Consider the following 12,792-nt stretch of genomic DNA (forward strand, 5'->3'; position numbering starts at 1 on the left):
ATACCACCGAGGTGGTATCCCATGTGGTAAGCGGGGTCATGTGCCAAGCTGAAGGCTCAGGTTTGAATCCTTCTGCCACATGGGGCTTAAGAGATATCTGGTAGGGGTCCCCAGCTAGCCTTTCAAAAAAAAACACACACACACACACAAGAGAAACAATAGTTATAAAGACAACTCAGTTTATCATGACCGAATTTTGAAATTTCTTCATCCCCATAGGTAGATTATGGAATTCAACCACACACAGAGAAGACGTCTCTCTCTCTCTCTCTATATATATATATATATATAGTACATTTAGATGCCACATTCAAAGACTATCGCTGCACCAGATTTCAACTTCTGTTTTATTCAAACCTTATATACAACAGGACCAGTATCAAGCAATTAGTCAAAATCTGAACCAGAAAAGAGAGGAGAAGAGAAAGAAAGTGCTAGAAAGATTCTAGCCAGGGATAAGAGATCCTAGTTTTAAGGCTGACAAATAACCGGAAAAGAGAAGATAATTCTAAGTAGACTTGGTTCCTAAGGCAGATGTAGAATCCTCGCTCTTAGCAAACCTCCCTCGAACTCTTGGCTGACTGTCTGCCAGTGCTTTCCTGCAAGCATACTGGAAAGGCACTCTTTCAGTATAATTGAATAACGAGTTCATCAGTAAGACTAAAAGGGAAAAAGGAAAGATAAAAATGGGATGTAGAGGAAAAAATAGTTTGATGTAGAAAATATAGTTTCATTTTTGTCAAATCCAAGAAGATAAGAACGATAAGAATGAAAAGCAACACAAATTTCCTATAGACCTGGCAAAATTTAAGAACATGAAGATCTGCATCTTGCCCTCGTTTCCATTTGCAGAACATAGAAAGAGAAAAAAAAGGACAGAAACAAGATTTCCATGTCCAATAAGATACCGAATAGGAGAAAAACACTCTTGAAATGGGAAAATTTGAAATACACATGCACACACATGTATCTTGATAAACAACTTATGCATTTATTCGGTAAAAACCTTAATTACCTTGATATTTCTGTTGAAATTCCTCTTTGTCCTTTTATTTCTATATTTGTGGAGTCTTTGTTGGCGTTCTTCGATAGTGTAATTGCCGATTGTCAGTGGCCGCTCAAAGGTTGCACAAGTATTACCATTTCCAAGTGTCTGCCATAAAAACTCAAAATCAATGATGGCCAACATCTTGTGGAGTATGCCAGACGTCTAAAAATCTAGTTGATATAGCATGGCAAAGCTAAGAACTGCAGTGGTCAAAGAACATAAATTTCTCTGCGATACATTTTGATTATACCAATTTTTAAACTAGAATAGCAGTTTTTCTCCCATTCACCAGAGTAAGGAAAAGTAGCCAAATTATCCTGCTAAGAGTTTAGCATTTATCCAGACTCGACGGTAACTTTACTGCTGCGTAAAATTGGACCAACAAGAACCTCCTTGCAATAATGTGACATGGAAAAAAGATTGTATGGGTACATAGTACATGCATGTGTGTGTGTTTCCTAGAGATGAAGATTATTGAATACACACCAAAACCAGTGTGTGTATGTCCTAGCAGATCTCGACGGTAACTTTACTGCTGCGTAAAATTGGACCAACAAGAACCTCCTTGCAATAATGTGACATGGAAAAAAGATTGTATGGGTACATAGTACATGCATGTGTGTGTGTTTCCTAGAGATGAAGATTATTGAATACACACCAAAACCAGTGTGTGTATGTCCTAGCAGATTATTGAATACATATCCGAAACCAACAAATTATATCCTTGCATGTGCCGACATATGTGTGTGCGTGTTGTGTGCGAAGGAGATACTTTCAAGCCCTTTTGACTTTGATGCTATCCAGAATCATGCTGGAACCTATGTCACCTGGGTACGGGTGCGAGTGCAGGTACGGGTACGGAGGGTACAGCACAACAATTCCAAAAAATGTGGGTACGGGGACACGGCTATATATATATATATATTAAATATCACATAAATACAAAATAAATTCAAAATAAACTCAATATAATCTAAATATATATGCTATATCTAAGATATATATTATATACTGAAAATATAAAGTTATAAATTGAAAATATAATTATAAATTATAAATTATAAATTGAATACAAACTTGTATGTACGGAGGGTAAAATGGCATGTCTAGGTGTCGACGTGTGTTGACACAGGTTAGGAGGGCAAAATAGTGTCAGTGTGACAAAGGCTGGAACCATCAAACTGCTCTCTATAGGGGTAATCCAAGTAAGTCAAATCACTACGTAGCATCTGAAGTGATCTCAATAGAAAGTGGTATCACATCAGCTACTTGCCAGACGGGAGCTTACACAAAATGTTCAGATAGCCAACCTTAAAGAGTGAAGCAGAACAAAAGCATATCAATAGGAAGTGGCATCACATCAGTTACTTGTCAGCCAGGGTAGCCTACACAAAATGTTCAGATAGCCATGCTAAAAGAGCGAAACAGAACAAAAGCTTCATGTCGGCATCTACATCATTTAGGGCTTGTACAAAAATGTCATAAGGAGAAAATGCACCATTTCATCCAAACAGAGAGTAGTTCATGCGTTACTATCTGAACACTATAGCCACAAAACACGCATGCTTGAGTTATAGAAGACTTGGTTGAGTTAATCAATGTTCAATAAAAGTCACATATAGACTATCTGTTTCAAATTCATTGGAGTCTCTTACTCCTTTTCGTTATTTTTAAGCAACAAGAGCCATTAACAGAAAAAAGACTTTGTCTTGACTCTGTACCAGAGTTACCGGAAGCACCATACAATATGGGGAAGCATGCTTCCTTGAAGCATGTTTCGGAAGTGCGAAACATGGTGCTTCCGAAACGTGCGGGGAAGCGCCAAAAAAAATTCGGAAGTGTTCTTCCCAATTTAAGGGAAATGGCCTTCCAATTTAGGGGAAGCGTCCCCTAAATGGGAAGCGAGCTTCCCCCTTGCTTGCCTTTAGTTTTTTATTTTTTTGTGTTTTTTTTCTTACTTTTTTCTCTTTTTTCGCTTCCCCCTCACTTTCTATGTCGCTTCCTAGGTTGCATCCGAGACGATTCCTGGTTCGTTTCTAAGTCGTCCAGCGTTTCCCGCTTCCTAAAATTTTGGAAGTGCCTTGCTTCCCGCTTCCCCAACTGACAACTCTGCTCTGTACGGCCCTGAGACCAAAAGATTGTAAACTCTTTACCTACAGCTGACAAGCCAGCATTAAGTCTTCATGTTTGAGTCATAGATGACTTACTTGACTTAGTAGCAAGGCATCAGAAGCATCCATGAGATTTAAGAAAATTTTGGTTTGCAGATAACAATATCTGTGCACTATATGTTTCAAGTGGTTAAAATGTAGAATGGACGTTGTACTACATCTGAACACTATATGATTAAAGTGACGAAACTGTAGAACGGACTTGTCCAAAATCTAAGGTTGTCTCAATCCTTAAAACAAGAAAAAAGAAAAAGGGTTTCTAAGGTTGTCTTGATTCTTGACCAGTGATTCCATTGTTTGGCTCTATAGGAATTGCAAAAACATTGTACATAGAAAAAGGTAGCATACAAAAGGTGAAGAGTCATGCTCCTATTTGATGTTACAATAGAGGACTGGATCCCAAAGGGCAAGAACTGATTCTGAATCCAAAGAAGATATACCAAAAAGAGTGCACAAGCAGAAAATTTTGGCCAATCATCCATCTCTATCACTCAATGAAATGAATAGATAGTTGGAAGTTAATAATGATCTAAGTTTTTCGGTTGTAGCCTGTTACATGGACACTTCACCTAGGTTGAAGTGTTGGTGTCAGACACTTCCCAACACTGACACCAACACTCTGTTTTTAAACTTAGGTGTGTCCAAAAATATGGACACGCATGTCGAATGTCTGACACTTTAAAAGGTGTCTCGACATGCTGTGTCCAGCAACTGTCATACCTGTGTCCAGTGTTGGGTATCATAAACATGGGTCTCCAGCTTTGTGGACATTTCCTTATTAAACAAGTGTAGAGTATTTTATAGTTGGAAGATACTTACCTGGGAAGTATCCATCATGCCAGCATCGAGCATCCGATGCTCCCATTAGTTTTGATGATTTGTTTTCACTTTTGGTACTTAAAATCTTACAGCATCATTGACATTTGTGTAAATCATCAAGGATCAGATTGCAAATGAGAAAAGATTGTCCATTTTATATTTTATAGTTTTGTTTGCATAATTCTTTAAATTTCTCTTTCTTTCTTTATATATATATATATATATATATATATATATATATATATATATATATATATATATATATATATATATATATATGAGAAGGAGGATGGTCTACCCTTTGTCTTCTCCTTCAAACTCGGCGTATTAGACATAGTTTTTAGCAAATCTGACCATATGGATGTGATCTCCATGGTTGAAAACATATGAATAGACACTTGGATCAAACTTTTATGATGTGTAGATAAGATTTTATAAGGGTCCAAAAATCAATGGTTATGAAATTTATGAAGTTTTCTATATCATAAAATTGTACCTATACATAAAAAATTTTTGATCCAAGAATCTATTAATATGTTTTCAACCATGGAGAGATCACATTCATATGGTCAGATTTGCCAAAAAACATATGTTACAGATTTTGAAGGGGGGACAAGGGTGGACCACCACCACTCTCTCTCTCTCTCTCTCTCTATATATATATATATATATATACACACATGTCTCCAAGTGTCTTGATTTTTAGGATGCAGCCCGCAGTGTCTGACACTTCTTCCCGTATCAGTGTCCAAGTAACATAGGTTGTAGATAAGATTAGAAACATACTGATGAATTGCTAACACCCATGACAGAACAATAATTACAATGAACTGGTCCTAAGAAAGAAAAAAGAAAAAAAATAATTTGTTATGCACTAGGGGAAATGTTGCAGCTATGTCACAGGGACTCGGCCAACTGGGTGCTGCACCCACGTCGACGTGACGCAACGCGGGTGCGCGTGCGGCACCTGGTGCGGTCAACCTGACCCTGGGTGCGGTCAATGCACCCAGGGTTATTTATGTCCAACTTTTGGACTTTATATATATATATATATATATATATATATATATATATATATATATATATATATATATATATATATATATATATATATATATATATTGCCGCACCCTCGCACCCAAGTTTTTTGAAAGTACCACACCCCCGCACCCGTACCCATGTGACATAGTTACAGTGAGAACTTGGATAAGACATAAGCTTACATGGGCATGGGAAAACCAAACAGAAATAGCAACCAAATTAAGTGTTGATAAAAGAAAAACTTAGAGTTTCCCCAAAATCTTCTTCAGAACTAGGTGAAAGTTAGTTAAGGCTAGTAAGTTGAGGGTCTTAAAAGTAATGGGTCAAGTGAAGAATGGCAAAAGACTTGAAAGATTAATATGTCAATCAATTTTCATATCTCAGGCTAACGACAGAACAACGAAGTGTGTGTACCATTACCATTAAAATGCACTATAGGTATTAGTTCAAGTATTCTTTTGGCTATGTAAATAGCAGAAAAATTAAAGACCAGGCAAAAGGACCCCACTTATATACAGTCTTATGTGAGTGAGGAAAGATATCATTGACATCCTTCCACTAAATGGGACAGTTGCTCATACTGTTTGAAGCAATTGCATATCTAAGAAAGCATTATAGGACCCAAAGAGACATACTAGGTGGACCTCGAAAATGATTTAGGGGGGGAAGCTAGGCCATTGATTAGAACAGACTGCTGTGTGACCTTCATCAAATCATTGAGTCATCCTAAGTGACGCAGTTAAACAGATCTTTTCAATATAGAGAGATTTTGTCATGCGAATACATGTCTATGAGATCAACCTTCTAGCCACTGGAACTCTACGTGGTTTTTGTTCCTAAAACCTGTAACTTTGCCTGTTCTAAACTCCTATTGTGGGACATTTCTAAACTCCTATTGTGGGACATCAGGGGATCTAATATTAGTTTGAGAGGAACAACTAACCTATGAGAGCTAATCTTAAGAACTGTGACTGTGTACTAGAATCACTGCTGCTGCAACTGAAGCTACTGCTTTTCTTCTTCTTTCTTTCAGAAAATGAAGAACATGGCTGTGGAGATGCCAACAATCTTGCAGTACCAAACTCTGGGCACTGCTACTGCTACTATGTAATTGCAGTAGAATTCTGCCAATCCCAAATGTTACTTACAGGAAACAGGATCAAACACAAAACAGGAAAAAAAATGTGAATATTGAACAATTCACTTCCATTTCTGTGACTTCAGCAACTTAAAGAACAGTATCAATCCAAAAAAAAAAATCACTACCGCTAAATGCAAACAGCAACACAACACCCAAATTTATAATCAAGAAATCAAGAATGACATTATTACCTGAATATCACCATCACTGAAAGCCCTCCTCATTCCAAGTTCCTCTTCCAAATTGAGGCGCTGAAAATCGAGGAACACCGGCGGCAGTGGCCAGGCGCCATTGATCCACTCCATGGAGGCCAGGCACTCGGAGCTGATGCTCTTCTGCAATCTAATTGCCGCATCCTCCTCTGTCTCCACATCCAATACCAGGATCGTCGGCTCTGGGATTGCCGGAAAGATTTCGTCGATCGCCGACTTCTCAATCAGATCCTTCTTAGCCTCATAGAAGGCCTCGCTCATAAGGGGTCCGACGCCTTGGAGAGGCTCCAGTTGGGTGAAGGCCTCCATGGTCTGCTCGGCGAGGACGCCATCTGGGTCTGCGCCAGAGATGAGGGAGATGGCAGCAGTTGTTACAGGATCAAGCGCCAATGTGGGCTCCTCAATGATGGGTTCAGGGGCTTTGAAGAGGTCTCCTTCACCACCAAGATCATACTCCGATATGGTGGAGCCCTGGAAGAGGTTGCTCTGAGTTCAAGCGTAGGAGTAAGACTCAACCCAACCAAGAAAATTCTTACAACACTGAACAGGAGGATCGCCCCCCCAACCCCAACACCGACCGAATTGACACCTTACCACAACTACTAAATTATAAAACTATGCAAAAAAAAAAATACAAAAAAGAAATTTGAAAATCACTTATAACATCTGATCATGCTCTTTTTTTTATCCGTTTTTTTACCATAAATATATATATATATATAAAACAATAAAAGAATCATAAAAAACTTAATTCTAATATGAATTTAAGATGGATCCAAAACTCTACTAAGATCCGCACAAGATGTAAATGGACCCTATAGTATCTTGCTCCACCCAGCTTTGTAATATAATGTAAATTAATGACCTTCCAAACTAATGAACTTACAGTGTTGATATGTGGACATATTTTGAGTGCACCAAAACAGACCGACACTTCCACACTAGTGAAGATTGGAATAGAGAGTAGGTGGGGTTTGGGCTGGGAAACGAGACGTGCTCATCTCGACTCGTGAGAAGCTTAGCTGGAAGAGCAGAGCTATGAGCCATCTCGTTTAGGTAAACGAGCCAAGCACGAACATGACAGGCTCGGATTGGCGTGGCTCGTATAGGCTCATTTTACATATTATATACTTATATATTTTATACATATATTATATGTGTTTTATACATTTATTATATATTATCAATATTAAAAAACACTTAAAAAAAGTTTTTTTAAAGAAAACGAGCCAGTTCATGATCATTTCGCCAAGCTACCCTTAATGAGCCAAGCCCGAATACCTCAGCTTCTATGGTCCCTTTCACATGCTTTGGAATGTATTCATTGATTGGTAAATTTGGTGAATCGAACAAGGAAAAGAGAGCAGGTTGGTTGCCATTTCTATGATCCTTTCAGACGCTTTGAAACAAATTCATTGATTGGTAAATTTGGTGCATGAATTGAACTGCAGACGTGTAATATCAAACTCTTTTACTCAAAGAACAAATTCATTGAGTGACCGACTTTTCTTGCATTGGGCTACAACAGCAATTGAGACCATAAAAAATGTTTTTTTTTCCTTAAGATACGGACATACACGAATCCGGATCGGGTGCAATATGATTGCACAAATATTTGTGCATACCTGATCGCCCTCCACCAGGCCTTGGGCCCCACAACTGACAGGCCTGTCCCCGAAGATGGTGGGTGATCAGGTGCTTAATGCATAAATATTTGTGCAATCATATTGCACCTGATCTTTTTACCATACACACGCTCTATTCATTTTGGACTAAGGCCTGCAGTCGTAGAGAGTTAAAAATAGACTACGAAAACCTTTTTTTTGAAAGGCAAGCTGGGGTTAGGCAGACCCGTTATTATTCAACATACCGGTTTGAACCTGCAACGTCCCATCACAAGGAGACGTGTGCACTGACAGTCCTACCAACCACGCAGAGCCCCCCGTAGGACCATGAAAACCTTACACCATATATTCATCTACATTTCTTTGACTGTTAAATGATGAAATGGAGGTCAGCCACGTGATTTTTTTAATGATGAAAAACCTTCACCGAGGAAAACCCTGTCTGAGGCCCCACAACCACCCTGCCTTAGCAATATAGGTGTCAACGGGTCGGGTCGGGTCTGGTTTGGACCCAGGTGAAACCAGACTTGGACTGGGTTTTTGGATATAATATTGGGTCTGGATTCGAGTTTAATTGAATCAATTATAAGATAAACCATATCCAAATCCGATAAAAACTTCATGAACCAGACCCTGACCATACCTGGCAAAACCATTTTTTTTATCATTTTTACATTGGGTCAGGTCTGGGTCTGGTATAAAATTTCACAAACTATACTCGGGTTCATGTATTAATCGGACTTTCGGGTCCAAACCTATGTCTTAATTGAGTCTTATTATTTATCACCATACCCAAACCCTAGAGAGTTTGGTTCGGATCGAGTCTGGGTAAACCCGACCCGTTGACACCCCTACTTAGCATCGTTGAATGAATGAACAAATATCCTCCACTCACGGGCCTACAAGCAACCCCAAATATGGTAAGCCATTTTTTCACGTTTTAGTTTGTGGCAGTGCACATTACTAAACCCACTTTTCTTTTAGTGCTTTGTGCCACCCTGTCTCTTTTGTCTTTTGGGCTAGATGCCTTTCTTAGGTTTGCACTTGCAGGAGTTCCCAACTTTGTTTTTTTTTTTTTTTTTATATTTTAAAAGTTGAACAACTGTGTATGAAGGACACAACAAGTCTTTATTTATTAGCTTCCTTCATCTTAAAGGACAGAATTATTGTTGGTTCTTTTTTTCTTTTTAATAGGTTAAGCTGGGTTTAGTCCCACCCCTTACCAGTTATACAACCGTACCATTGGGTTTTGAACTTGCAACGTCCCTCAACACAAGGTGAGCCCCACTAACGGTTCCTACCAGACAAGCGGCCCAGGCGGTCTGTACTTCCGTGCTTGGCCGAGAAAAGCTCAACACAAATGGGATTGTTTTGGGCCTGGTTGCGTTTTAAGCTAAAACCCTGCCTGGACTAAACTGAACTCAGAGAGGTGTGTATAAATAGAGTGGTGAAAGCCTACAAATAAAATATGCTAAATGTTTAGAAAGGGATTTTTCAGCATCATCTATTTTAGCAATTTTGACCCAGTACAAAACATCCTAATTTTTTTTTTGACCCAGTACATCTGTTTGGCATAGTACATTTGCTAGGAATCGACATCTGAATCATATTTTTTGATAAAAAATGAGTTTTCAAGTATAAAATTTTTATAAAGACTATGCCGTTGAATTTTAAAACTCTATAAAAACCAATCCATGTGTCAGAATCTGATGATCCAAGAGCCAATCCATATAAAATCAAACATGTGACTGCTTCTGTATACTAGAAATTTAAAAAAGAAATATAAAACTCCTGAAAGCACTATTTAACATGTTTCATTATATATATATATAGATATATATACTACAATATGAGAACTAGAAATATGGGCATTTTCAAAACTTTTTTTGCAAATCCAGATGTGTTCAGCAAGGTACATTTGCTAGGAATCAACTGTTGGATCATGTATTTTCAATAAAAAAATGTGATTTTTGAATGATTGAATATTTATCAATATTATGAGCGGTTGATTTTAAAGCCTCAAAAAATCTTTTCTTTTCATGATAATCAGATGATTGAAGATCTGGTCCGTATAAAACCAAACATGTAGATCATATCCCTATGGTTAGATTCAAGAGAAAAGAAACAAAACATCCATGAAACTCGCAGTTCACATAGTAGTTCAAGCTATGGCTACACCTAGTCATGCATGCATTGGGCCCATTAGCATCGTTCAATCCCGTTCCCCCGGTACCATCGAAGTTTGACATAGCGTGTATGCAGGTTTTCTTCTCGGCAGGTGTGTGTGTGTGTATATATATATATATATATATATATATATATATATATATATATATATATATATATATATAGTATAATATATATTTTATATATACTATAATAAGCCGTGGTATTTCCAGTGCGCGGGGCCGGCCGGCCGGTTGCCCACCCTTAGCGACAGGTTTGTCATTTTGGAAATGATTATGCAGATAGTTGTTTATTTGCGCATCTAAAAATACAAAATTTACCTTTGTATATTAAAGCGTTTCATCAGCCAAGTGTATATATAATTTTTTGATAACTAGAGAAAACCACCTCGCTCATGACTCATGCACTCATTAGCATAGAGACCGCAGGTGCACCTTGCCTGTTGGAGAATATAGCCCGCTTTGGCCTTCCAGCAAGAGATGTACACCCATGGGTTTCGAACAAGTGACACTCTTTCATTTTGATGAGGTTCACCAGTCGCCCTTACCAAATGAAGCGGACCCTTGCTATAAATAGCCAATAAAACTTTTTCATGCAATAAAGCTTGCTCTTCTATATTGACATTCAATGACATGATAAATTTCGTTTAAAGTATCAAGAAGGGCACGTCAAACAGCCAATACATAAATAAATAAATAATGAGAAAAAATCTCCAAAAATTAGAAAAAAAAGAATGAGAGAAAGACCACAAGAACAGTCAAAGAACAAGAGCGTCAATCTCCGGTTGACCGAGAACGGAGGTAGCGAACGGAAAACGAGAGATCGCCGTTGACTTTGCCAAATTAGGAAAGGGGGACCAGAACGGGATGCAACTCCGTTTCACCTCCCCAAGCAAAAATATTATTGAATTTTCCGTGAGAATAACTTAACGGCGTCAAGTTTAACGGCAAGACAAGCACCTAAAGACCCCGAGGAACTTAACGGTACAAGAGCAATAAAATTTCAGTATAATTTCAATATAAAAAAAAATCACAGAAACGTCACCAAATTCTCTCTGGTTGTGGTAATGAAATAACTAAAAACGGAAAAAACAAAAAGAAAAAAGAGAAAAACCCACAATTTAAAAGACATAGAATGGCCAATTAATAAAAGATTTGATTAATATATGTCGAGAGAGAGAGAGAGAGAGAGTACCGTTGCATTTTGGTTAAGAGTACCGTTGCAGATATCTTCGATGTAGTGGAATTCGGATGAGAATTGGTAAGGGATGAGAAGGCCCAGGTCTGCGAACATCTCTCTCTCTCTCTCTAGGATTTTCTCTCTCTCCCCAACATCTATCGAGTTCCACTTTCTATCTCTCTAATGCCCACATAAAAAGGAACGGGATTGCCATATGGGACAAATGATATCCCTTTCCCAAGTACAAACCATGCATGGATGCATGCATTGGTTACATTACACAAAAAACAATTACTCAAAATGACACATGTAACCTTGCCTATGTCAGGGGGAAACCATGGTACCCCTAACCCTAAACTCATACACCTTGAGCTCATTCCTTTAGGGCATAGAATAGAATGGACAAGCATGTTGCTCCACAAGCCGTCCGTCTCATGGGGTGATGCCATATTTTTCATTTAGGCCTTTGTCCCATCCACGTAGGGGTCCTATTCCTGCATTCATTTCTCCAATAAAGCTAACATGATAGGTAGGGCTTCACTTGGTATATAGTCTTTATGTGTTTGGTAAACTGATTGCACATTCACCTCATGTCATATCGCAGCTGGAGACCGAAGTTGTGCTTTGACGTAAGCTGATACAACCAAAATAGCTGGTTATATATATATATATATATATATATATATATATATAGAGAGAGAGAGAGAGAGAGAGAGAGAGAGAGAGAGAGAGACGAAAGTAATTCAACATTACCACTCATGAAGATCAACAAAATGTTGAACCCATGAACTGAACAAGAACAAAAGCCAAAACAAATAAAGAAAGCACAAGAGAAAAGAACATAATAGAGAGAGAGAGAGAGAGAGAGAGAGAGAGAGAGAGAGAGAGAGAGAGAGAGAGAGAGAGAGCAATGGCTTCATTGCTTTAATAATGGAGACACAAATAATGTACATTGCAGATCAATGTCAGCCGGATACCAATTATTAGGTCCCTTTCATGTCCAATCTTGATCTAAAATGGCTAGCTAAGCTAGATTCCTAGCTATGAAATTGCATGATTTCATCACTGGGAAGGCCCAAGTGTGCTGAAATTGGTACACCAAAATCAATTACATCCTTATTAACCAGCTTAATCTTGTCTTCCATGAGCTTGAGTGTGATCACTGTTCCACGATCCCTGTGGATGATTCAACGATGATATTTTGTGATTCCACCAATCCCACATTTTGTTTTTTGTTTCTTTCCTTTCGCATGGTGATATATATATTGGACTGTTAAAAAAATCACATTCTTTTTTGTAGCCACTTACAGTTTTATTACTTTAAAATCGATCCAATTCCCATCCATTATCCCCCCACACCAAGAACAGG

At 38.2% G+C, this 12,792-nt stretch overlaps 1 protein-coding gene across 2 annotated transcripts; it reads right to left on the bottom strand.

The window, feature by feature from the left end:
• Positions 1-326: 326 nt before the first annotated feature.
• LOC149836945 (uncharacterized) lies at positions 327-11,572 on the bottom strand. 2 transcript variants are annotated; one of them, XM_090005684.1, is made up of 4 exons: positions 11,439-11,572; positions 6,412-6,918; positions 1,016-1,153; positions 327-610 (listed from the first exon to the last, which is right to left on the bottom strand). In XM_090005684.1, exons 1-4 carry the CDS (start codon positions 11,535-11,537, stop codon positions 509-511), a joined length of 846 nt encoding a protein of 281 aa, XP_089861810.1. In that variant the 5' UTR covers positions 11,538-11,572; the 3' UTR covers positions 327-508. The 2 variants fall into 2 exon arrangements, with proteins under 2 accessions (XP_089861810.1, XP_089861811.1); XM_090005685.1 differs by having other exon boundaries at positions 6,412-6,903; positions 11,439-11,570.
• Between the last annotated feature and the right edge of the window lie 1,220 nt (positions 11,573-12,792).

The sequence above is a fragment of the Nuphar pumila genome, chromosome 5 (genome assembly GCF_984573655.1).
Source record: "Nuphar pumila chromosome 5, dmNupPumi1.hap1.1, whole genome shotgun sequence".
In the NCBI taxonomy this organism is placed as follows: domain Eukaryota; kingdom Viridiplantae; phylum Streptophyta; class Magnoliopsida; order Nymphaeales; family Nymphaeaceae; genus Nuphar; species Nuphar pumila.

Coding starts and splice junctions, on each gene's coding strand:
- LOC149836945 (XM_090005684.1), bottom strand. CDS start 11,537: ATGTTCGCAGACCTGGGCCTTCTCATCCCTTACCAATTCTCATCCGAA. Junction 1,154..6,411: donor TCAGTGATGGTGATATTCAG/GTAATAATGTCA, acceptor TTTTTATGGCAG/ACACTTGGAAATGGTAATAC. Junction 611..1,015: donor ATTTCAACAGAAATATCAAG/GTAATTAAGGTT, acceptor GTGCCTTTCCAG/TATGCTTGCAGGAAAGCACT.